A 26,445-nucleotide genomic window follows, 5' to 3' on the forward strand; every position below is an offset into this window, starting at 1 on the left:
AGATCTAGACCACTTTGGTGGGCGTCGCGTTGTGCTTGCAGTGGGAGATTTGATTTTAGCGTCTTGGATACGGCGCGTGTGTGTTGGCCAATCACAGAAGCCCATGGACTTACAGCTGACAACGAAAACAAAGAAAGGCATGTTGTCCTCCCACTCGTTTTCAGAAGGGGAAAAATATCAAACAGTCACAGTGTGTTGTTTATTCATTTCTCACACTGAACGTCGAAAACACATCTACATCTGACGGTAAGTGTGACAAAGAACAGACTTGAGCTGCGTTTATTGACGAAAGCTACTGTCTTTTCAGAAATAAAACGAGGTATTTTCTTTATAATATGCAATGAAGTATTTAATTCCTTTGCAGTCTTTATATTTTGCAACAGCTTTGTAGGGAAAATAATTAATTCAAGAAGAATTTTGCCTGCCATTTTCAGTGTGAACTCGCGCCACGTGTTGTTCATTATGAGCAATGAGCTTCACTTAAATCAGATTTGATGTGATGTTATGGATTAAACTGTGTCCTCACATTTTTGATGTATACACTTATCAAATCAATAATCAAAATCAATATTTGAAATCAGAATGTTAAAGACAATATCTAACGTTACTTCCACCTTGTAATTATTATATGCTTAGATGGATTTTGGATTATTTTTCCCCTCAGGTGAGCCTGTGTGCTTTGACTTTTTTGTCAAGTCTAGGCTATTGTTGCCAAATTAAAAAAATGTACCTCGTTGTTTAATATTTATTAATGATACTGCACAATGTAGTTGAGTTACATTTTACTTGTTATCTTTCCATTTAAGTATTTTAGTGATTGTTGTTACAATACAGATTTAGGACCCTTGTATTTGTGTATTCTATGCTATAGGCTATATTCCCAAAATATGAGCTCTGATACACCAGTCATATATGTTATTTTTAGGATTTTACACATCCCTCTAAGAAGGTATGTTAAACAATATTTAATCAATGGAAGATTTTACTACCTAACAAAAAAAGTTAAGGGCAAAGACATGTGATTTTTTTTTTTCTTTCTCCCCAGCTCTCCTCTCCAGTGTTTAAGTTAATGATCTACTAACCTTTTGTACTTGAGGTATGGTGATTTTCAGGTAGCAGTATAAATATGAGAATAATAGGGGTTTAATGATTAAATTTGTGTTTATTCAGGAAGGTAAATTTGCAGCAACAAGGTTTATGACTAGGTTGATAAACCTGTCTATTGTACTGCTGCTCATAACAGGTTTTTAAAAGGCTATCGTAGACATTTAGTTCGTCTCTATCCTAAAACACAAGTGATTGGTTAGACAGCAACACATTTTTACATTTCAATATGTGATGTGTTGTTTTGATGCGCTTTTCCAGATAACAGCTTTATGTATGAAGGACTTGTAGATTCAAAACGTCATCTTGAAACTATTGACTCCCATAGGTGCACTTAGGGAGGTTTTGTAGAAACATCCTGAGATGGGTACTGGACTGTGAGATACTATAATCGAGGGGAACACTAAAGAGAAGACTTCTAAAGCAATCACAGGGAATCAAGAAGAAGCTCTGTAGATGGCAGCTGGTCTCTTCATCTTGTAATTGCTGGAGCCTTCCTCTACTATGCTCAATCTCATCAAGCTACCTCAAGTGTTCACCATCAACCAAGTTCCAAAAGTAAGTTTTTCAGTGCTGATGTTACTTTGCAAGAAATATCATTGTTTAGCACTGTTGAATTTGTTGTACACTGGTTGAGTTGCGATTTATCATGTCAGTCATAAACTATTATAGCAGATACATTTAACTTGATAAATTCAAATTTCAGTTAATAAATATATGTTTCATTATAGGTCTTCCATGAGGATGGCATCATTTCAGGGTATCGCCACCCATGCAGCTCTGCCAAAGAGTGTGTGCTTAGTCTTTTCCAACTAACAAATGAAACACTCAATATTTGGACTCATTTTCTGCCTACATGGTAAATTCAGTTTCAGCATTCATCGTTTGTGTATGGGTCATTGACGAATAAGGTTTTTAAAAGTGTAAAAAAATAGAATGGAGATATAACTATATTTGAAACCATTTTTTAGTTTACCTAGGTGTTAACAATAAGATTTTGTGGTTTGTACAATCAATTAACACTGTTTTTTTGTCATTTTTTACAAGATGGAAGTCATTCGGTTTAACCACTGATTTGAAAGTTAAAAACTGATTTGACATTGATGTTGAGATAGTGTATATAGCTTTATATTGCTTATCTGCTTTATATTTATATTATTGTAGTTCCTTTAGTTATTAAAAACAATATTATTCCATTTAAATATTTACTATATCGGTTTTAACGAATGACCTTTTGACACTTCAAAATCTTTAAAATACCTTTATATGTAGTAAAATATAATTAAAACCTTTTGGATTCAGTAAAAGAGATCAAGTTGTACTACCTTACATACTTTGGATGTTATATATTTGTTTTTTTATTATTATTAAGGCCTTTGGACAAAAAAATGACCCGTCACATCATTGACCCATATGTTTACATTTGCTAATGTTAAAATTTAGAATTTTCCTGTAAGATCAACTTAATTGTTGCCACATTAATTTTTTATTTAAACTAATATATATATAGTAATGCAAATGCTTATGCTTAAGAAATAAGCAAGCATTTGCAAATGGTTAAGAGTCTATGACTGGATCATTATTGCAGTGTTATGTTATGTAAATTCATTGAACGTATTTGGGATGTGCTGGAGTAGACTTTACAGAGTGCTCGACTCTTGCATTGTCAATACAAGGTCTTGATCAAAAATGTATGTTGCTCTTGATGGAAATGACATCACAACATTTATTTCAATCAGAAGGTGCATCAATTTTTGGTTAAGATCTGGCCATGATGTGTCTTCCTACATGGTTGATTCAGAAATGAAAAACAACGCAACCAGTTAGTGTTAGAAGAACTGTTGCCAAATGTAAAACATGCTAGATACATAATAATCACTGCAATAATGATCCAATCATAGACTCCTAACCATTTGCCTATATGAATCCAAACCGTATTCTCTCTCTCTCTCTCTCTCTCTCTCTCTCTCTCTCTCTCTCTCTCTCTCTCTCTCTCTCTCTCTCTCTCTCTCTCTCTCTCTCTCTCTCTCTCTCTCTCTCTCTCTCTCTCTCTCTCTCTCTCTCTCTCTCTCTCTCTCTCTCTCTCTCTATATATATATATATATATATATATATATATATATATATATATATATATATATATATATATATATATATACAGTGCAATGCATAAGTGAATACACCCATGCTAAAGTTGACTAAAAAGAGGAATAAAAAAATCATATTTTGGAAATTGAACTTAATGCCTTAATTTAAAAAATTAGGAAAAATCCAACCTTTAAGGACACCAATTTTCTTTGTAAATGAATAATGTATCGTAAATAAATAAATGTTCTTCCTTAAAATACAGGGTGCATAAGTGAGTACACCCCTATGTTAAATTCCCATATAGGCAGGCAGATTTTTATTTTTAAGTATTTTTTTTAAAAAAAATTTAGGATACTATGCATCTTGATAAAGTTCCCTTGGCCTTTGGAATTAAAATAGCCCCACATCATCACATATCATTCACCATACCTAGAGATTGGCATGGTTTTATTTCAGTTAGCCTAAAAGCTAGTTTGATTTGCATTGAGAGATGATCTTATGGAAAGTACCCCATGCCAATCTCTAGGTATGGTGAAGGCTATGTGATGATGTGGGGCTATTTTAATTCCAAAGGCCAAGGGAACTTTATCAAGATGCATAGTATCCTAAAAAAAAAAAAAAAAAAAATACTTAAAAATAAAAATCTGCCTGCCACTATGGGAATTTAACATAGGGGTGTACTCACTTATGCACCCTGTATTTTAAGGAAGAACATTTGTTTATTTACGATACATTATTCATTCACAAAGAAAATTGGTGTCCTTAAAGGTTGGATTTTTACTCATTTTTTTAATTAAGGCATTAAGTTCAATTTCCAAAATATGATTTTTTATTCCTCTTTTTAGTCAACTTTAGCATGGGTGTATTCACTTATGCATTGCACTGTATATATATATATATATACAGCAAAAAAAAAAAAAAAAATTATATATATATATATATATATATATATATATATATATATATATATATATATATATATATATATATATATATATATATATATAATTTTTATTTTATTTTTTGCTGGGCAGTGTGTATACATATATGTATGTATATGTGTCTGTAATTTTGGGTGGCGTTTAGCCTTTTTATTGCAAGAGCATTCAGACTACTGCTACACCACGTCTTTGATGCGCGCTTGCGATTTTAGATTGTCAAGTAATGGATGTTTTTGTTATGCAAGGTTCTTCTTATGGAAACTGCTGACAGTAGTGCTGGTGCAGGATGACTGGCAGGATCCGTTCACCTGGCCCTTGCTGGTGTTCCTGCTGTCATGTTGTGTGTACCCACTCGCTTCCAGCTGTGCTCACACCTTCAGTACCATGTCAGAACGGGCCAGGCACATCTGCTTCTTCTTTGATTATGGAGCACTCAGCTTCTACAGCCTTGGTATGTAGAAAATACAACAGAACTACTGAGTAAAATGCAGTTTCCGCTTCTTTAATATTTTTGTCTTAATAATCTTTCCTTCATTTCCTCTTTTTTTTTTTTTGTGTGTGTGTGTATTTGATCATCAACAGGTTCTGCCATCGCCTACTCTTCTTACTCATTTCCAGATAAATGGGTTGATAGCACATTTCATGAATATTATGTTCCTATAGCTGTTGTCAACTCTGTGATCTCTACTGCACTGGCCTGCTACTCAAGGTAGGATAAGGAATCAATAAAACCTGTAATTCCAGTAAAAACGGAAATATTTCAAACCTGTTTTGTGAATTTACATTTTGCAAATATACATTTTCCTGAAAGTATATATTGTGCTAATATGTCAAGACTAAACATTTTATTTCTTTTGTTTTAAGGCTTGGTTTACCATTTTTTCAGTATAATTATCACAGCATTAAAAGGTAATTCCTCTTTTGCATTCTTACCTTGGCATATTTGATTGTAAAAAATATATATTTTCAGTAAATAAACAATTATTATTCTCTTTTAGGTACTCTGGGGGAAAAGATCAGAAGCTCTGTAAACGTCTAAGGATAATCGCCTTTCTTTATCCATATCTCTTTGACAACATCCCTCTCTTTTATAGAGTAAGTGTTTTGGGTCATTTCTATTTTTTTGGGGGGGAACAACTTAACTTTTTGTTTTGGCTGTATTTGTATTGATTGAGAAATTGAACAAAATTAATTTATGTAAAGTACCTTTGTTTGGACTTTTGGCCTCCTTTTGTAGATCTTTATGTGTGCTGGTGAGGGTTGCACTGTTAATGAGGCCAGTACGGTTCACTATCAGCACACGTCATTGGCTCTCTTCACTGGCTTTCTTTTTGCTACACACCTGCCAGAACGGTTGGCTCCTGGTAGTTTTGACTACATAGGTACAATAACAGATCCTTTGATTTCCTTTAAACTAATCATCACAAATTCAAGTAGTGGCGAACAACAGTAAACTCTACTAATTATAAACTTTTTTCTTTTTTTTTTATGCATCCTTCACAGGTCACAGTCATCAGCTCTTCCACGTGTTTGCTATTATTGGCACGTATTTCCAGATGACTGCTAATGAACTGGACATGGCTGCACGGAAGCAGTGGCTTCATGCTCATTTGCCACCAATCACCCTTTCAAACACTGCGGGAGCTGCAATCTTTAGTGTGGTCAGCGGGCTTTGTATAATATATGTTTTTAGTCTGGCACTTTTCTCCACCAGAGGTGTGAAGAACTAGTTAGTTTGAAATGTGACATTTGATAAGGTTACTCCGGGCAGCCATGTTAGTTTCCCTAAAACTGTGTAAAATATATTTATATATTGTATGACTGTTCAAAAGAAGCAATTTTATGAACAACCTGAGGAGATTTTATTTAATCTGGAAGAGTATAAGACTGTATAATTTATGATTAGGTTGTATTTTGATCAATGTTTTTGTAGTAATTTTTTTCTTCAATTCTTTAACATTTGCACAATTTCAAAGAATATTTACATGTTTTTGAAGCACATTAATCAGACTTATCATTTATATACAAGTGCATTTTTATAATCAGCCTTTTTGAACACTGTAAAATTGTTATTATGTAAAGTTTTGTATTTTTACTAAATAAAACTGATAAACTATTTACTACCTGACTTCTGACTTCAGACCATTAATTAGCTTGTACATCACTAACAAGTGGCAGAAGGAATGGGACGAATATAAAAATAATAAACTGAAATAAACCAGTATAAAAAGAAGTGTCTTCCATAACTTCAAATCAAGACATGATCAAGTCATCTTCACTAGGTGCCGACTGGGTTACTCAAGACTTGCAATGAGTTTCTATTGATAGGTTAAGGTCCTCCTTTTATGTCTCTCGTGTCAAGTTACTTTGATTGTAAAACATTTTGCTGGACTGTAATTTTTATGATACGCAGAAACATGTTTAAATGGAATATTTCAGAATGTATCACCCAGATGTATTTAAGATTTTCTATCTTATATCAATGTTTATCTTATGTCTTGAAATGTTTTATATAATAATAAAAATTGTATGTATTGTGATATTGACCTTGTGTTTGCCATGTAAATAGCCCTGATGTTAAACACTTAAACAAACCAGTAAACTATTTTTTTTTTTTTTTTTGTATTAGTTTTTCCTATATATCATATTCTACCGTTTTTTATTTTCATATTAATATTATTTATACATATTATTTGTTCAATGTGCAGATATTAGTTGTTTTTCGGCAGAAAAGCTACTCGTATTTTATTTTAAGACAAAAAAAAAAGTAGTGAAATACACTCATTTGTCAAGGATAGCACAATAAAGTTAAAAACTTGTTTCCATAAGCGGTCCTTGAAGTAAAAGCACAAACTTCACTTCTAGTGACGGGTTACAATGGCATTGCGTAAACACAAAGCTAAAATAAGTTTCCACATTTGCAGTGTACCATCACAATTAAACATTCAAACAATACACTAATACAAATTCATCAATAAAACAACCTTTCTAAAAAAAATTGACTTTAAAAATTAATACCACATTTTCTCCCTTGTTTATTAGATTCTGGATAAAACCGGATATTGTCAATAGGAGAGCGGTGGGGCTTGAGGCGGGACATCCGCTCTTCTGAGCTCGCTGATTGGTCACATTTGAAAAATCAGTTTCTGACGCAGGAGAGGGAACGTTTGAACTTCGAATGTTGTATACGGACAAGGACAGGGCAACAGCGTCGCGGAATTGAGCTAAAACACCTCAACATGATTAGGCAACCGTAAGTGTCTTATACATATTTTGTACTTTAGTTATATTAAACTGATAACGAATTATTAAAGGTCTGTTTATTTACAAATAACTGAGTTTATGGTCTCACAAGAAAGACGTTAGGTGGGTCTTGGCAGACATTAACGTTAACTCGCTCACGGCTCGTTGAGTTTATTTAGCGTTATTACCACTGTTTGTACTTTGGATCAGTTTATAATCCCGCGTAATTTCTCATGTTTTCTATTTATTTTAGTAGGTTGATTATTTGTTGACCACATTATTACCAACGTGTACGCTAACAACTTAGTGTTTCACGTTAAAACCAGTAATTACGATTGCTGGTTCAGTTTTCCTATTGTAACTCCAAAAATATCGCTTATTGCCAGTTAGGACCCTTTCAACCAAAGCCAGACTCATTTTGCTTGAACTGAAGTTATTTGCTGACGGAATGACGTCTGGATTTTTGCTTTTGTAACAGGAAGGGCAAGACCCCCCGCCGCCCTCCTCCAAAAAAGACTTCCAACAACCAGAAGGACCCTGTTGGAGTATGTTGTAACTCGTTGCTCATATTAAGTTAATCAAAATCACGATAAACGTATTAATCTGCGATGTGTGTGTTGTCAGGTGTATTGTCGTGCGCGCCCACTGGGTGCAGATGATGAGGAATGCTGTATTGAGGTTATAAGCAACACCACCATTCAGTTACATGCCCCTGATGGGCTCAAAGCCAATAGGAATGGTGAATACAAAGAGGTGAGTGCCCTCAAGAATTATTTTAAAAATGTGTCTGATTTTTTTTTGTGTGAATTAGGATTAGTTCACCCTTACTCCCCTCCAGCGCTCTAATACTGTATGGCTTTTTCTTCTGTGCAACACAAAGTGATTTTTGATGTATGCAATGGTTACACTCTTCTATATAATAAAAATGAGTGAGTACTAGGTTTGTCAAGCTTGTAAAATGACTGTAAAAGCACCATAAATGTGGTCCGTACAACTTGTGTGCCTTTTTGAGTCTTATCTTTTCAGTGAACTGCTTTCTCTCATTTGCAAAATGCTGTTGTATAATTTTGTGTTGCATGGAACAGAAAAATATTTCTTTGAAGCTTATGGCACTAGTCAGGCTTTGTTGGACGACTGAAGTTAACTAATCGTTTCTGTTTCAGACACAATATTCCTTCAAAAAAGTGTTTGGAATTAAAACGACACAGAAGGAATTATTTGAAGATGTTGCTAAACCTCTGGTGGAAGACCTTATTCACTGTAAAAATGGTAAATATGCTCTTCTGGACACATTTTGTTATTTAAAAACACTGGCTTGGTTTCACAGACAGGGCTTAGATTAAGCTGGATTAGGCATTAGTTTAATTAGGGCATTTAAGTAGCTTTCATAAACATGCCTTTTATGAAAAAAATAAAATAAATACTGGTGTGCATATTGAGACATATGCTAGTGCAAGTTGCTTTCAGTTAAAATGGCTCAAACATGCCTTTTAGTCTGGAACTAGGCTTAAGCTTGGTCTGTGGTAAGACTGACAGCAGTTTTCTTCTTTTTAAACTAGGCCTGTTGTTCACCTACGGTGTCACCGGCAGTGGGAAAACACATACAATGACTGGCTCACCTGGTCAAGGTGGGCTGCTTCCGCGTTCCCTTGACATGATCTTCAACAGCATTGGCCCCTACCAGGCCAAGAGATATGTGAGTCAATTCATCAATTTACTTTTCTTTTATTCTTGCATAACAGAATAAAAGAGCATAAGTAAAGTTTCCATCTTTGAGCTATCTTGATCTTTCCCTCATTAGGTTTTCAAGCCTGATGATAAAAATGGCATGGAGGTGCAGAATCAGGTAGATGCACTCTTGGACCGACAGAAGCGAGACAGTCAGTCAGCTGTACCGAAGACCCCAAGTTCAAGGTTATTTCCATTTGAAATCAGTTACAAAAGAACCTAATCTAATTTAAACGAAACACAGTACATTTATCTGCTGTTCTTGTTTTGTAGGCGAATTGACCCTGAGTTTGCTGACATGATCAGCCCGGAGGATGCTTGTAGAGCAGATGGGGTGGATGAGGACAGCAGCTATAGTGTCTTTGTGTCTTACATTGAGATTTACAACAACTACATCTATGATCTCCTGGAGGAGACTCCTTTTGACCCAATAAAGCCCAAGTAAGCTAGCTAAGTTTGATATTTAGTGGTAAATTGAAATGAGTGATTTTATCATTTCTCATTCACTGTCTTTGTGCGCTGTATATCCTCTATGCTTTATGAAACACTTATTTTATGCAGTACTGTTCAAAAGTTTGGAATCAGGTTTTTTTAAAGCAGCACTCAGTAGCTTCGGGATTTCTACGCTGTATTCTCGCTTTTTGCTCGCAGGTTTCTCTCTAGAGCTCCCCCCACAGCTTCGGATTGATATTTGACAACACTGTTGTAAAAACTCGTTGGTGATTCTCAGACACCAAAGGCTAGTAGATCAACGACATCAAAGCAGATGGGACCTTCTTTAAAACGTCTTCTTCATTCGGGTTCGGACAGCGTGAGGGAGCGCAATAATGACAGTATTTGAGCAGATTTCTTTTGGCCGTAAAGCAGTTGTTTACATTGCGAGACCTTTTATTACGCGATACTTCCTGACGCGGCGGCCGCCGGCCCGCCACCCCAAAGTTGCAAGTGCGAATTTTCCGCCCACGGGCACCAGGGGGGTGCGAAACGACCACCATTCAACCCGAAATAAGTATTATAACCATTCCAATGACTCCGAAGCTGTTCAGTTAAGGTAAAAAAGTTACTTAGTTCACCTTTAATACCGGTATATATAGTAAATGAATACACTTATTCAGCAATCAGCATGGATGCATTAATGATCAAAAACGTCCTTCTTGCAAAGGAAAGATTCGAGTGGCGTCTTCTGTTCCTGTTTTAGATAAAAAAAAAAAAACGAGTCTAACTCGTTCATAGCGGCCAAAGCCGTTTCAAACAACTGGTGTTCATCCATAGCCATCTTGCAATGTTTACTAATGACTTCGACATCACAGCGCTGTCGTCATCTGTTTAGCTCGCCTCTGGCCCGCCTATATCAGATAACCCGATGTGATTGGTGCAGCTCAGATCGAGGGGCATATTTAATGAGCGTCATTACTCGACACCAGAGTAACTCGCTGAGAAAATTCAACTTGTGCTCTCGCGAGAACTCTGGATTACCAGGGTATTAAGCTCCACAACAGTTTTGAAGATAAAAAAAGGTTTCTTGAGCACCAAATCATCATATTAGAATGATGTCTGAAGTGTCGTGAGACTGAAGAATAGCTGCCGAATTTATTTTAAAATAAAAACATTTTTTTTAATTGTAGCAAGCAATATTACCATTTCACTGTATATTTGTCAGTATGATTTTTTTATTAGGCTTTTTTTATCATTTTTTTATTAATACAATTATTTTTCATTGACAACACTTGGTAGATTTAGTAACCAATCCAGAGATAGTTTTAGTTTAATTGGATAAAAAAATAAGTTAAAAATAGTTATTTAATATGAGTGAGCTTAGTTTATAGATAAATGTATTTTGTTTTTTCATTAGGTGGAATGGTGCAGGCACACCTCTGAGAAACAACACTGAGTTCATGTACGTGGCCAGTGAAATCCATTTATAGATGGACTTACTGCCTTTAAGGATTTTCTTTCCTTTGTGTAGCTGTGCTGCATGTCCTGTCTTTGCTTTCAATTGCTTTTAGTCTCTCTGTGGCTGCGTTTATACTACATGTCCTAATGCTCAGATCTAATCTTTTGACCATATCCAGGTTTTTTTGGGGCCTGCCTGTTTACATTTACTTTAGACACGACTGGTATCCGATATCTGTTTACATTAATTCCCGCCCAAAATGATTGTTGGTGATCACTTTACTATGCACATGGTAGACCCTCTGGTTTTGAATGGCCATGCTATTAATTTTTAAATATAATTCATGTCGGGTGGCCGTGATTATTTGCCAGCATATACAAGAAAACCGCTGTCATGGATGTTTAGCAGTGCAAAATCTGACCGAGTGGATATATAGGAAAATAAGGGTAATTTTGAAATAAGAATTCTAAAAAAAAAAAAAAAATTACAGGCACATCTGCTTCATGATACGACATTAAAAAGCTATCTTTGTGGGCAAACGTGTCGGCCTCGCCTTGTGGTGGCTTGTAATCGAATATACGTTTAGATGCAGGTCGGATGTCCAGATATCAAATGTGTATCTGATTTAAAACCATATTTGGAAAATGCTCAGATCGGATGTGAAAATAGTTTCGATTTGTTTACATGTGTGCAAAAAATTCTGACCTGTTAGATGTGAGTAAAAAATCAGTTTTTTGTGCCAGTGTAAAAGCTTTTGTCTTGGCTGTCTGTTTTCCTTGCCAGTAGACACCCATGCAGGAACTGCGCTTCATTGCAACATGGCTGTATAATTAGTTTATTCTACTCTGTGGTTACAGAAGTGATCTCATGCTTTCTCACATTTCAGACCGCCCCAATCCAAAATACTGCGTGAAGATCAAAATCACAACATGTATGTGGCTGGGTGCACCGAGGTTGAGGTCAAGTCAACAGAGGAAGCTTTTGAAGTCTTTTGGAGAGGTAGATGTTAGCTTTTTTCAAATGGTTTGTTTGTCGTTAGCACGCAGAGCTATTGTATGACCACTTCTGTTTTCTAAACAGGTCAGAAGAAGCGCAGGATTGCAAACACACAATTGAACCGTGAGTCCAGCCGCTCTCATAGTGTGTTCATTGTTAAATTGGCACAAGCACCTCTGGATGCAGATGGAGACAATGTGCTTCAGGTTGGTTTAATTCTAATGCTTTAAAGTGTGTTTTTTTTAATTCATTTTATTTAATTTTTTATCCTTTTTTGCAATAAACAATCACTAGTTACACAATTTTTTTTGTTTTAATAATATAACTCTGTTAACTGTTAGGTACCTGATGTTGTTGTTCAGACAAATGCCAAGTGAAACTTTTCTTTTTACCCATTATAAATAAAGCATGTTTTATTATTATTATTATTATTATTATTGGCACAGCTAAACAATTGTAGTGTTCCTGATCTTTATGCAGATTTAGTGAATGTGATGTCTAGTTATTTTAACACCCCCTAGTGATCAACTAATGTTCAGCAGTTTCACCTTCATTTTAAACACTGTAATAAGTATTTTGACACAACCCTCTGAGAACCTGATGTTTGTGGGTAATTTCACATTGTCAAAGCTGAGACAAGTCAGATAAAGCTTTTAAAAGGATTGTGTGATGTTAAAAGGATAGTCTTCTATGTCTAAATGAAGTCTTTTCTAAATATAAAGTGATTGTCTCTTTGCGGAAGACTTAGATGTCTTCAACTTTTTGAAGTTGGGCTCTGAATTGTGATAGTGGCACCACTGACCTAATACTTGATTTTAATTTATGATCTTCCCTTTTTTAGGATAAGAATCAGGTGAACGTGAGCCAGTTGTGTCTGGTGGATCTGGCTGGCAGTGAACGTACTAGCAGAACTCGAGCAGAGGGCAGTCGTCTCCGTGAAGCAGGTCCGCCAATGGCACTAAGCACTAAAGATTGACTTTAGGATTTCAGAGGTGTTTTATATGAAGACCATATGTTTTTTTTTCACAGGCAACATAAACCAATCTTTAATGACTCTGCGCACATGTATTGAGGTACTGAGGGAGAACCAGATGTGTGGCACGAACAAGGTATGTGGAAGATTTCAACTGACCATTTAATTAAAAATGTCTAAATTCAGCAACATCAAGGCACTCTTGACTTTTGTCCTCAGATGGTTCCATACAGAGACTCTAAAGTGACCCATCTATTTAAAAACTACTTCGATGGTGAAGGCAAAGTTAGGATGGTCGTGTGTGTAAATCCAAAAGCTGATGATTATGAGGAGACATTGGTAAGCAATATCAACAGGTCAAAAGATGGGTTGTTCCTGTTGATTTATACTACTTGTACTGTGATATTTGGGTTTCTCATCTGTGTGCAGCTGGTGATGCGCTTTGCTGAGATGACTCAGGAAGTGGAAGTGGCTCGGCCTGTTGACCGGCCCATCTGTGGCTATACTGCTGGTCGCCGACAGAAGAACCAAGCCTTCAAAGATGAGCTGACTCGCAGACTGGAGGAACGTGGTGGTCCTGTAGATGGAGGTATTTCTTTTGTGTGTGTGAACTTTCACATTATTTGAGAATGTAACACAAGTTAACATCTCACATGTGCTGTTTCTTTAACATGCAGGCTAATGTCTCGGTTAAATGTTACTGTTAATGTTACAATATGTGATGTGTGCTTTTACAGAGTTTCCAACAGTATTGAACCAGCTTCTTCAGTCCTTTCCTCCACTTCCTACCTGTGAGGTTTCTGGCCCTAATGATGATGTCACTCTACCCAGACTCATCGAGGCCCTGGAGAAGAGACACAGGGTTCGACAGATGATGATAGAGGAGTACAATAAAACAGGTAAAATCATCATTCAGAGCGGTTTATATTGTCCTTCATGTGCAACCTTTTATTTTTTTTATTTTTTATTTCTGGTCCTTATTTTGTTTCAGCCAACATGCTGAAGTCTGTGCTTCAAGAGCAGGACGGCAACATTATCTCCAAGGAGAACTTCATCCATGAGCAGCGTGGCAAGCTTGGGGAAAAGGATAAAATGATACAGAACCAGAAGAACGAGATTGATCGTCTGGAAAAGAAATCTAAGATGCTGGAGTACAAGGTATTTGCACCATCATTGAGTCAGGATAATAATTAAGTGCAATATTTTTCTAAAGGGTTGTTTTAACAGGTTTCCCACGGGTCCTTGAAAGTTTGTGAAAAAAAAAAAAAAAAGCATAGATACAATGGACCTGAAAAGTCCTTGAAAGGTCCTTGAATGTGAAGTTAAAGGCAGGGTAGGTAGGATTTATTAAAAATTAAAGATCCAAATTTGTTAAAACTTTCTATATATATCAATACATAATTAAAATGTAAGAACTCTGAAAAAAAGAGTATAAAAATCAAGTGACTCTAGACCGTTTAATCTGTATTAAACACAGCTCATTATTTCGATTCGGGACGAATCAAAGGATTGGCTTAGGCGACTGTCACTCTCTCGCAACCATGGCAACCACCCTTTTGCCACACAGCACCTGCCCACTTGCGCGCGACCGTTTGATTTGAGGAGTGCGAGAGGCACGGAACCTGATCACACCTCCGTCCAGTAGATGGCGGTAATGCACTATGTTTGCAAGCTGCCAATAAAATCTATCGAAGAAGAAGAAGGCACTGAACCTAGGAATACCAAAACAATGGCAGAGAAAGAGCAATCTAAATTTACAGTACCGGCATATGCAGTTAGTGAAGGCAAACCAGGCAAAAAAATGCCCCTTCCCCTCCGCTTGTCTCAGGTAAATAATGCGTCCTCTAGCTCAGCGGTCGGAGTCGCGCGTTCATGTGTTTTGGGGGCGTGGCTTTGGAAGAAGCACAGAAATGAGGGGGTGGAGTGAATGGAAATAATGAGATGTCTTTAAAACAGTCGTGAGAGGTCTACAGACACTCGATTTTGATACTTTCTTTTTCAGAGTACTTACATTTTAATTATGTATTGATATGTACATAAAGTTTAAACAAATTTGAAAAATAAAATTTTTAGACCATTTCTACCTACCCTGCCTTTAACCAAGGTGTGGGAACCCTGTTTCTAAGAACTTTATACTTGTATAACAAGGACATGGTGCTGCACAATTAATAGTTAAAAGATCTCAATTCAAACATCCAAATGATCTCATTCCTAAATGACAATGTCAAAGGTTTAATAGACACAGGTAAATCAATCACACCAAAACATTCAAATCTGTGTTTACGCGACAACTGCTCTCTCTAGGTCAGAGGCAATGTATAGGTATGAAACTGATTCAGTCTTTTCAACCACAAAGTATTACAAATAATCATATTACATTCATAATTTTTTTTTTTATCAAATAAGTGCAGTTTTGGTGAGCATAAGTCTTGCCAAAAATAATAATCTTATAAAACCAAACTTTTGAACTGTAAGTGTACACAGTAGATTTAACTGACATTCCACAACACAAACTAGGCTATGATAATTATGGTTGAAATAATTACTATGTTGCAACAAACCTTGACCTAAGAAGTGTTGAATATGGCAGCTTTAATGTATCTGCATTGCTATTCTGTGCAGATTGACATCCTGCAGAAAACTACCAACATCTATGAAGAGGACAAGCGATCTCTACAGCACGAATTGGAGAGCAGAGAACAGAGGCTTCAAAGGGAAATGTCTGAAAAGAGACGCATGGAATCACGTATGCAGGGCATCGTCACTGACGCCAAGCTCAAGTGGGAGAAGGAATGTGTGAGTATCTTTCCATAGACCTTATATGTGACCCTGGACCACACACAGTCACATGGGTAAATTTTTTGAAATTGAGATTTATACATTCATAGATTTTTGCTGAATAAATAAGCTTTCCATTGATGTATGGTTTGTTAGGATATGACAATATTTGGCTGAGATACAACTATTTGAAAATCTGGAATCTGAGGGTGCAAAAAAATCTAAACATTGAGAAAATCGCCTTTAAAGTTGTCCATTTGTGCTGCATTCACTCACAAAAATAAATGTGTTATGTTTACGGTAGGAAATTTACAAAATATCTTCATGGAACATGATCTTTACTCAACATCCTAATGATTTTTGGCTTAAAAGAAATATCAATAATTTTGACCCATAAAATGTATCAAATATACAAATATACCTGTGCTACTTGTGACTGGTTTTGTGATCCAGGGTCACATATTTGAAACTAGTTTGTTTTGGGAAAGACTAGCCTATCTTTCTTTTAATTTGTCGGTGTAATACATGGATGGTTTGTTCTCCGCAGGAGAGGCGGGTTAATGCCAAACAGCTGGAGATGCAGAATAAGCTGTGGGTGAAGGATGAGAAACTCAAACAACTCAAAGCCATTGTGACAGAGGGGAAGACGGAGAACCGGCAACCACAGCGGCCCTCCAGAGAAAAGGACAAAGTTCCCCCCAAGAGATCCGCCTCCCCGTCACCCGTTCCTGTACGTTTAACTGACTTGCGTTTCTAGACCGCCTGACCCTGAAAATTATGCCTAACCTAATCCACAAACCTCATCTTTGTCCATGCATGGTCTGCTTTGCAGTATGTGTGTATAATAACCCTGTGCGCCTTCACAGATTTCCCACCCGTTTTTAATGCTGTAAATGTTGTTTTTAATGTACTGGTGTTTGTTGCATGCAAACCATGTGTGAACTAATCATGTCACTTTCAGTCTCCCTACAATGGTTCGCAGTCATCCCTCTCCTCCTTGGAGCCTATATATAACTTCTCTCAGACGGTCAGGCCAGATCTTCACTTCCCCAGACCAGGCAGTGTGTCAGTGGCTTCCTGCATCTCTGAGTGGGAGCAGGGAGTCCCGCAGTCTCGCAGGCAGGGTAGCCAGTCGCCTCCAGACAGTAGGAAGAGAGCTCAGGGCCTTCCCGACAGTCTTAGCAGGAGAAGAGGCAAGTGTTGGGCCAGAGAGGTGCCTGTCCAGCCGCAAGATGTAGACCTAGAGGAAACGGATCACTGGGTCAGTGGAGTATCTTACTGTAGTTGTAGGTTTAGCTTCACACTAATATAGACCTTTTGATCTGTTTTTAAGCTGCTCCAAATATTATCCAGAAGATCTGAATGTAAAATTCTAAGGTATTATGTGCTGCTTATTTTAACCATGTAATGGCTATGTTTTGCACTTTTAGATGAATAAATTTGAGTTTTCATCTTCTCAATGTCATCCGTTACTCACAATACTGTTTAGTTGCTCTTCATACACTTTAGACAGATTATGCTCATAAGTTGTTGAAGCTTAAATTGCTAAAAGCTTAAACTTTTTAAGATTTAATATCTGCAGACTGAAAAGCAGATTATTATTTTTTTTCTTTGAAGATAAAGCGTCCCACTCTAATCTCCAGCTTTTTTTCCCTTCCTAACAGCTTGGTACGTCTAGTTTGTGCTTAGAAATTCACTAACACACTAACGCTTCAGCATGCTTGTGGTCTGTTTTCTGTTTGTCTTACTGTGTGTGTTTTAATTGAATAGACTGGGCCGGCGGTCCGGCCTCTACACAGACGCTCGCACTCCGCAGGTGGGGAGAGGTGGGTTGATCATACACCCAGCACTAATGTGGACCTGGATACAGTTCTCCAGCCAAACATCCCCAATGCCATCAAAGTAAACGCTCCTAATGAGAAAGCTCTGTCCAAGTGTGACAAGTACGTTTTGACACACCAGGAGGTGGCCTCGGATGGGGAGATTCAGACCAAGCTAATCAAGGTAGCTTCCTTTTTCTGGTGGTCTTGCTCAGTCTGGTGTTGTGTGTCTGCTGAAATTAAAATCCTTTGCTCTTTATCAGGGTGAAGTGTTCAGAACTAGAGGTGGAGGACAGGCTGTTCAGTTCACAGACATCGAAACGCTCAAGCAGGAAAACCCTGTTGTGGCCAGGTGATTGTTGCCAAGTTTGAATGCTTTGGTGGTCATGTGTGCATAACTTGTAGGTCTCTGTGTAAATGCTCTCTATATATTTATTTTTTTGTTTAAATAGTAGCCGTAAGAGGCGATCATCAGAGTCTGGCCCGGATGGTGAGCCTATGGAGGGAGACTGGACTGATGTGGAGACGAGGGTAAAGAAGTATTCTGTAGTCAACTAGCTAAATGCACACTAACATTTAAGTGCCCACATTTAAAGGGCAATGATTACTTTTTGGTATTTAAAACCTAAAAAAAACGCCAAAAACATTTATTCCTGTGACACAGCTGAATTTTCAGCATCATTAATCTTCAGTGTCACATGATCCTTCAGAAATCATAATATGCTGTTCTGATGCACAAGAAACATTTCTTATCAATATTGTTAACTGTTGTGCTGCTTAATATTTTTGTGGAAATGGCTTTTTCTTTCCCAGGATTCTTTGAATAGAATGTTTAAATGAATAGCATTTATTTCAAATGTTTTGTAACATTTAATGTCTTTACTGTCACTTTTGATCAATGTAATGCATCCTTTTTTGAATGCGTGCATGCATATGTTTCTGTATTTTAAATGACATATTCCTAATCTATCCATTGACTTTACTCTAGTGCTCTGTGGCTTTGGAGATGAGAGCTGGCTCAAACTTGGGACCTGGATATCAGCATCACGGCTATACAAAGTAAGCTCTCTATTTGTGTATCATTTCATAATTTTTTTTGGTCACAGGTAAAAAGTAACTTTAGAAACTGAAGACTAACCCGCTTTTGTTTCATAGACGCAGAAAGCCTTGAGACTGCTCTCGCATTGCCATCACAGCCGAAGCCTCTCCTCACTGTGTGCAATAGCAAATTCACTTTATTATATTTAAACTTTCTTTTTAATGCTTTTTATGTAAAGAATCTTTTTTTATAGAAGACTACAGAAGTTCACCAAAGCTGTTTTTGTACTGCATTTTCTACCTTGGTGTTGCCATGTAAAATTCACATTTAGTCTAAGTCCGGGTGGTTTTTAAAACAACAAAACAAAAAAAAGTGTTACAAATGTTTTGTTTTTTCTAACTGTCTCTTATGCACATTAGCTTTTTGCGTGTATTTTATATATATGTTAATGTATACTCTTGAAATTTGACAGTTAGGACAAACATTTGCGTGTGTTTATATAAGTCCTTTAGTAAGTCATTCTCATGACTTCACTAGGCAGCATCTTGGAACAGTACTCTTTCCATGTAGTTTCATTTGTATGATAATGCTGCAGACACAACAGTTAATAAACTGCATATGATATACTTATTTGATTCATAGTGGTTAATTTGACACATTTGTCTATTCCTTGTCATGCAGTTCTCTCGGCCATTAAGAGTAGTTATGATTCTATAAGAAATCAGTAGATGGCAGTAGTGTTTAAACTATTGAGGACAGCGGTTTTAATTCCTACAGTAAGGCTATTTATTTTCATGTAGACAATGGATACTTTAAGATGAAGTATGAGAGTTGTGAAGAAAAGTGGAAAATCAAGGAAAATATCAGAATGCAGTGTTTCTATCAAGCTGTATTTTATATTTTTCAGATTATGTAAGGTTATTTGAATGTAAAAACCTAAAATGAATTAGCCTTAGCAGTAGTGTTTTTCTGGCTAAAGTGTTTGTCATTTCCATAAAATAATATTAATAAACAATATATAATTTGACATGTAGATGGGGGGGGAAAAGACATTTTACAGTCATGCATGTTTGAGTAGTGACTGTTAGACATTTAAACATTTTAAACCTATTTAAAAAGCCAACAAATTTTCTTTGACCTACAGGAACCCATGCTTAACACACAAGGGCTTTGTATTATCTTGTTAAAGTGATAGTCACATTAAGAATATACGAATAAATGAATGATAAATCTATCAGAATATCAATGGACAAATATTGAATTGAATGTCTGTGCTGTTAGCTTATTATTCTGCTCACAAAATATATTTTAGTTGGCTCTGCCTTAGTGAGCACAACAGCTATGGCATGTAAATAAACGTTTCTGAAATCCAGTCTAAAAGAATGATTATGCACTAGATTATGAAATTGTATTTACTTAACGCATCAAATCTGATTTGGCATCACTGAAATGCGTTAAAAGCCTCAATTCACAGAGGCCAGAAGTAAATGTGCCAATCTCATGCGTCTTACTGAAATATGCACTGCTGTTGTTTGCACATTACGACAAGTGACATTAAAACCGGTTCAGAAAGCTTAGCTGTCAAGCTTAGCACTTGATTTGACCACTTTCTCCCATTTTGGCACCAACAAAGAAAAACATTAGGGCTGTGCTATTTTTGTTGTTGGAATATTGAATGGTTGAGCTCTTTGTGTTTGTATGGTGCCATGCTTCTGTTTTCAATTAAATATTTAATACAGACTCAGTCTCACAAAGATATTGGATCTAAATAAGAATTATTACCGTAATATAATCTGAAACTGTTCACACATCTCCCACATATGAACACACACATTTCTACACATCTTTATGATGGTATGAATGAGCCAAGACCATCAGTTGTTTTTCCTGAGAGTTCAACAGTTTACTTCATACACCAGGACAGACTGTTGAATTAAATTGCTGTATTTGTATCTATGTACAATATATATATATATTAAATTAGGTGGTAAATGGTTATTAAAAAGGGTCATTAGCTTATTGGCTTATTCAGGGTTTTCCTTGCATCAAGCTTGGCAAGGAAGCTTGATGCAAAATGTAAGACTGCACAGTCATCCTGCATGTTTGTAATTGTATTTTTTTGGTGGGTTACGGTTGGTTAGAATTAAGATGTTAGCAGGTGATTGAGTGTTTGCTGCTTTGAGTGGAAGCAATTTTGTATCAGGACAAAAAGTGTGCCTATGTTTACAGGTCAAGGAGGTCAGAGCGGTAGCAATTCTGCTCAAGTACCTGAAGTGGACCATGTCTGAAAGGTTTGGAGCCCAGACATTCCATTTCAAATGAGGCAAACTTCCTCCAAAATATTTTCCCAATATTTCAACTTCCTTCCTGGATTTACCTTTTGATTAAAAAGATTGCTTACAAGGCCAAAACTGCCAATTTAATTTCGAAAGAATTTCGTATTCTACCACTCATTCCCACAGCAAGCTGAGATGAGGTTTGTGGACAAAGGTTTTTCTGCTCTGAGGAAAAAAATTAAATAAAATTGTAACTGAATCCACCTTGTCTTTCTATCTGGGATTTCTCTTTCAGCTTAGAATAAAACCATAGTCTGGTTCTCAAAATATTAAAGGGCCCATTATGTTATTTTAAAGGTTCCTAATATTGTTCTAGAGGTCTCTTAACACATCCAAGGTAAATATACATTGCAGCATCACCTCTTTTGTCACAGTGTCTGAAATGGTTAGATCAATGATTCAGTCTCTCTAAACCCCTCCTTTCAGAGAGCTTACTCTGCTCTGATTCGTCAGATGGTCCAGTCTGTTGTGATTGGTCTATCGCTTGCAGCGCGTTTTGAAAACGAAATGCCCACTGCCATATTTGGATTTCAGCTCCGGAGGCTTCCTCAACATTTAACTCTCAACGTAATTTTCCGGCTTTACAAGTTTTCACTAGCTGGGTTTCCATTCAAACGTGAAGCGAATCTTTTCAAAGTTCGCCAAAAAAGAAACAAATGCGAATTAGGTGCGAAGTTGTTCGAGCGAATGACGGTGGTGTTGGTAACCTAGTAACCAACAATAAATAAAACCATCAGTGGAAACAGCCCATTAAACACGTAGGTTTAATGTTCTCTACGTCAGAATTTATTTGTAAAATGCGTTTCCATCTCCCATAATTCGCATGAACTCTTTTCCGCACAATTCAAAAACCACCTCAAGTGATTGAGGGAGTTTTTCCGAAATTTGGAGTTTCCATCACTCGTTTCTGATGCAACACTTCAAAATGCGCATAAAAACAGGGTGATGGAAATCATAGCTAATGTTATATGGTAGGGGGCGCTATTACGCATCATCTAAGAGGGTACTGAATCTCCAGATCAAAACACAGGCAAAAATGGAGCAGAACAAGCTATAAAAGCATCGCTTGTGCACATTGTGGTTTTTCTCAGCTTTTTGTTCAAAATGTTGCTTTTTTGTGAAACTTACCAACATTCAAGTGTTGATAAAAAAAGAATGCACGAAGCTAGAATAAAACTTTTTTTGGTTTTCGTTTTCTTTTAATATATATTGCATGTTCAGATATTCATACAACAAAATATACTGGTGGCCATGAAAGTTTTGTTAATATTATCAAAAATGCTGGCAGTGGCTGGCAATAAAAAAATGAAATACTACCGGGGAAAGAGTTAAACATGATTCAAACTGTAACGATGGCGATGGTTTTACCGTATCAATTCCAGCATGAGTCCTCATTGGATGTGCATGCGAAGTGGCTTTGCTTTCGCAGAGCAGAAAATGATCTTCTTGACATGTCGACAAACTCTCCTCAGCTACAACTACAGAATTTGAGGGCGGGTCAAAGTAGATGCTTTTCATGGGCAGCCAATGAAGACCATAGATGGGCATTATGCAAATTTGTTACAAACCTACAGACGGTTTGTGGAGGAAAAAAGACTGGATTTTCCTTTGTGAGACAATAACTCCATTTATCGTGCTTCAAAACTTTTACCGTTTTTTTACATTCACAAACAGATATACAACACATAATGGTAATATCCAAAAAAGCATAATGGGGCACTTTAAATGGATTGTACAATAATTGTCCTCTGTGACATCTCAATCTGAGTTGTGTAAGGAGAATAGCTCATGGAATAGTATCTATCTCTCTATTAGCTCCACAGCCAAAGCCTGATGGTGGATATCTCATCTGCTCCTCTGACTCCATTTCAATTTGGAGGCACTAGAGAGTGACTAACATGGAGCGCCTCCAAGAGAGGGTCAAGGGCTCCAAGCAACGAGCAGACATTAAACTCACTTGTGCAAGCCATCAAGTGCTCTGCTTTTTGACCATACGCAGCTTGATGAGCCACACTACAATATAATCGTTTGGCTCGGCTGGCAATGGCTCTGGAGCTAGCGAGAATGTTATGGCGCTTTTCCACTGCATGGTACGGCACGGTTCGGCTCGGTACGGTTCGACTCGGCGCGGAACGGTTCGGCTCGCTTCGCTTTTCCACTGCGTGGTACGACTCGACTCGGTACGGCACGGTTCGGTTCGCTTTAGCTCGGTTGCTTTTCCATTGCAGTTAGTACCGCTTCAAACTGGGTGGGACTGATCGTTATAGTTGCCGCCTCTACTGCCATGACATCATTGTAAACGCGCCACATTTCAAACGCACAACACAGGGGATGGTGCTCTTGATTCTCGGCATGTGGATGTTTTTAAATTAAACGTTCTTATAATGGTTTACTATATGGAAGGAAAATTCTTAACGTGTAATTAAACGTTGCGTTCATATTCTGGGCTCATCTGATTTTTTGTACATAGCATAGCCTACTTTGTTATGATTTTAGTATCATAATGATTAATAAATGCACGCACAATTATCCGTGAACTTGATTTGAGCAAATGCCTTTCAACTTGTGTGTGCAAAATTCAGAATTAAATGAATGTGCAGCAATCTTTACAAATAGAGAGTCTAGGCCTAATGTACTGTTTTAGCCTACTGCCATTGAAAAAGCGCATTTAGTTAATGTTATGTTATTTTTTTCCATCCCGCCTATGTTGATTATGAAAAGTGAACAGCACGAGTAGAGAGACATGGAGCGAGTCAGACATAATTTTGACCACTTCATTAAGTTTTGTTTTGTAGAAAACATTTCTTTAAAGTGAATTTCGTTTTGTATAAATTGTATCTTCATTTTAATAATTTTTTCATCAAACAATTGCCTGGATTGAATAAGATGCAAAATAGACAATTTAATCATTGAGGCGCCCGAGCGGTCACTTGCATTGTACGTTAACTGGAGCGCATCTCATCCTCAAATACACAAAGCTTGAAATGTCTTTAAACGAAATAATTCAAAACAAAAAGAAATAGGCTACTCTCTTATGTAATCCATTATGTGCATTTCTCTCTATAGGCGCGTTTACTACGAATATGGCGATCGTCAACTTCATCTTTGCCATGCACAGACACTGACAGAAAACACTTTTATAAATAAAAATCAGTGCACGCGTTTTAATAAAATTAAAACTTTAATTGTGATCATTAAAATAATTGAATATTAAATATTTTGTGGCCAAGGTTTGCTCATTTATTAATAGTATATATATATAGGCTATACAGGCCTAATTTTATTAAATTGAACAAGCGCAAAATTCAGCATTCAATCAAATATTCAAAAAGACTTAATAATAATAATGTTATTTCAACATAATATCTCGTTATTTCGACATAATGTGCGTGCAACAAGCAAGATGTGCGTTTGTAAATCCGGGGACGCGTGCAGTGATTTTTATTTATAAAATAGTGTTTTCTGTCTGTGCATGGCAAAGATGAAGTTGACGATCGCCATATTCGTAGTAAACGCGCCTATAGAGAGAAATAACATTATTATTATTAAGTCTTTTTGAATATTTGATTGAATGCTGAATTTTGCGCTTGTTCAATTTAATAAAATTAAAACTTTAATTGTGATCATTAAAATAATTGAATATTAAATATTTTGTGGCCAAGTTTTGCTCATTTATTAATAATATATATATATATATATATATATATATATATATATATATATATATATATATATATATACACACACACACACACACACATATATACACACACACATGTGTGTGTGTGCCCTCAGCACATATGCGTTAAAAATTATCCGGCGCCGCCCCTGACTGCAAGAAACAGTTTACAAGAAACTTTTTAACTGCAAGACACTACAGCGTTGGCTGTTGTCTACTGGCTATTTAAATCTAGCGGGTTTGTCTCGTGCATGGTCTCGTGTCGCAAATACAATGACACTGGTAGTGACGATTCTGTCTGACCAATCAGTGATCTTCAGTGTTTTCACGTCACATTTTAGTACCGGTACGGTACGCTTGGAACCTCAACAGAGGTGGTACCATTTAAAGCGAGCCGAAGCGAGCCGTACCGTACCGTACCATGCAGTGGAAATGCGCCATAAGCGTGCCGTACCGAACCGAGCCGTACCGTACCATGCAGTGGAAAAGCGCCAAAGCGTGCCGTACCGAACCGAGCCGTACCGTACCATGCAGTGGAAAAGCGCCATTATGCTATGATAGAGCTTTAGATTACTGCATTAGGATTATGATCCGATGAAGTGTGAGAAAGAAAAAGAGAGAGACACATGAGCAACCCTGGAAGACTACCACTCAGAGAGCTCCTCACTGGAAAATATAGCAATTTCAAATAAATAAGCATAATATTACTCACTTATGCCAGCAGATCTGGAGTGAAAAGCACTGTTAAGCACTGTAAAAAAAAAGCCTTCATAGTTATGGTGAGCTTATTGATTTACTATGATGTACTAATACATAGCCAATAGTGACAATTGGTCCCCAAACTAAAGTGTTTTTATTATTTAACCTTAGCTTGTAAGCTAATGCATGGAATCGAATTGGTTTCCCCCCCAATTTTTTTTTATTAATAACTATTTTTTTTCTACTGAACATGAAATCCTGCTAGTTTACTTCTGTATTGTAATGTTTTTTTTTTATTGTTGTTTCTCTTCATTTTATGGTAAAAAGTGGCCTTTACATACCGGAATAGAGTAAAACAATCCAGAAATAGTGAAAGTGACTTTAGCGGAAAAGAAACACAATTTCAGAAGAAGAGAGGCAAGTTATTATATTTTGATTAAAGATCACAAGGACAAAACAGTTATATGCAACAATCTGCACAAATGAATTACAATAGAAAAGAAAAAAAATGCTTTTATGTTGACTTTAAAAAAAGAAAATGAAAGTCATTTTGCTATTAAATTCTCTAAGCTAGGGGAGAACCACTTACCAAGAATGCATCAGTAGTCATTTGGCACATTTCTAAGGCAGGAAGTTCTTTTAACAAAGTGAAAGTAATTCTCTATTTAAGTGCTTCACCTGCAGAATACACAATAAAGAATTAGAGAGAAAATACTGGAGAACTGCCTGCTTGAATTCACACTAATTAGTCAGCTTGGCTTTTCAAAATATATGATTGCATGGTTTATCTGCTATTTGGATGATTAATTCCTGCAGAGTCTTTTTTTTTTTTTAGGTCCTCTGTTGGTCTATCGCTTGCCGCAAGAGAAACGGACACAAAATAATTTGGAGTGAGGCAGACCATCTAATGAGCTTCTCACCGCGTTTCCCCACCACACCAAACCATTACCGATGCAAATTTCTCCATGTTTATTTCATGCGTATATGTAATCAACCTGAGCGCTCTAGGTTCATTTTCTCATTAATACGATCGAAATGTTCAGTTTGCCGTTAATCATTCCTCTCCCACATCAACCGCCGTCACAGATGCAGTTAAAATGGAAGATCTTCATCATGGTCTGTCCGTT

At 36.7% G+C, this 26,445-nt stretch overlaps 2 protein-coding genes across 6 annotated transcripts; both read left to right on the forward strand.

Moving 5' to 3' along the window:
• Positions 1–105: 105 nt before the first annotated feature.
• On the forward strand, positions 106–6,671 carry paqr5a (progestin and adipoQ receptor family member Va). Of its 4 annotated transcripts, XM_084408612.1 has the most exons (11): positions 163–246; positions 926–949; positions 1,046–1,096; positions 1,433–1,662; positions 1,836–1,963; positions 4,379–4,584; positions 4,716–4,842; positions 4,998–5,042; positions 5,132–5,228; positions 5,371–5,515; positions 5,637–6,260. In XM_084408612.1, exons 4-11 carry the CDS (start codon positions 1,609–1,611, stop codon positions 5,861–5,863), a joined length of 1,029 nt encoding a protein of 342 aa, XP_084264738.1. In that variant the 5' UTR covers positions 163–246; positions 926–949; positions 1,046–1,096; positions 1,433–1,608; the 3' UTR covers positions 5,864–6,260. The 4 variants fall into 4 exon arrangements, with proteins under 4 accessions (XP_084264737.1, XP_084264738.1, XP_084264739.1 ...); XM_084408611.1 differs by lacking the exons at positions 926–949; positions 1,046–1,096 and having other exon boundaries at positions 106–246; positions 5,637–6,671; XM_084408613.1 differs by lacking the exons at positions 163–246; positions 926–949; positions 1,046–1,096 and adding an exon at positions 488–664.
• A 610-nt stretch (positions 6,672–7,281) lies between these two features.
• Positions 7,282–19,230, forward strand: kif23 (kinesin family member 23). 2 transcript variants are annotated; one of them, XM_084409400.1, is made up of 23 exons: positions 7,282–7,386; positions 7,855–7,921; positions 8,001–8,129; positions 8,540–8,645; positions 8,936–9,072; positions 9,178–9,290; positions 9,378–9,545; positions 10,957–11,001; positions 11,885–11,997; positions 12,079–12,200; positions 12,836–12,938; positions 13,024–13,103; positions 13,187–13,306; positions 13,397–13,556; positions 13,705–13,866; positions 13,959–14,125; positions 15,590–15,763; positions 16,293–16,475; positions 17,516–17,749; positions 17,829–17,917; positions 18,018–18,096; positions 18,554–18,624; positions 18,721–19,230. In XM_084409400.1, exons 1-23 carry the CDS (start codon positions 7,373–7,375, stop codon positions 18,734–18,736), a joined length of 2,652 nt encoding a protein of 883 aa, XP_084265526.1. In that variant the 5' UTR covers positions 7,282–7,372; the 3' UTR covers positions 18,737–19,230. The 2 variants fall into 2 exon arrangements, with proteins under 2 accessions (XP_084265526.1, XP_084265527.1); XM_084409401.1 differs by lacking the exon at positions 10,957–11,001.
• Positions 19,231–26,445: the final 7,215 nt, after the last annotated feature.

The sequence above is a fragment of the Rutilus rutilus genome, assembly GCF_951802725.1.
Source record: "Rutilus rutilus genome assembly, chromosome: 5".
In the NCBI taxonomy this organism is placed as follows: domain Eukaryota; kingdom Metazoa; phylum Chordata; class Actinopteri; order Cypriniformes; family Leuciscidae; genus Rutilus; species Rutilus rutilus.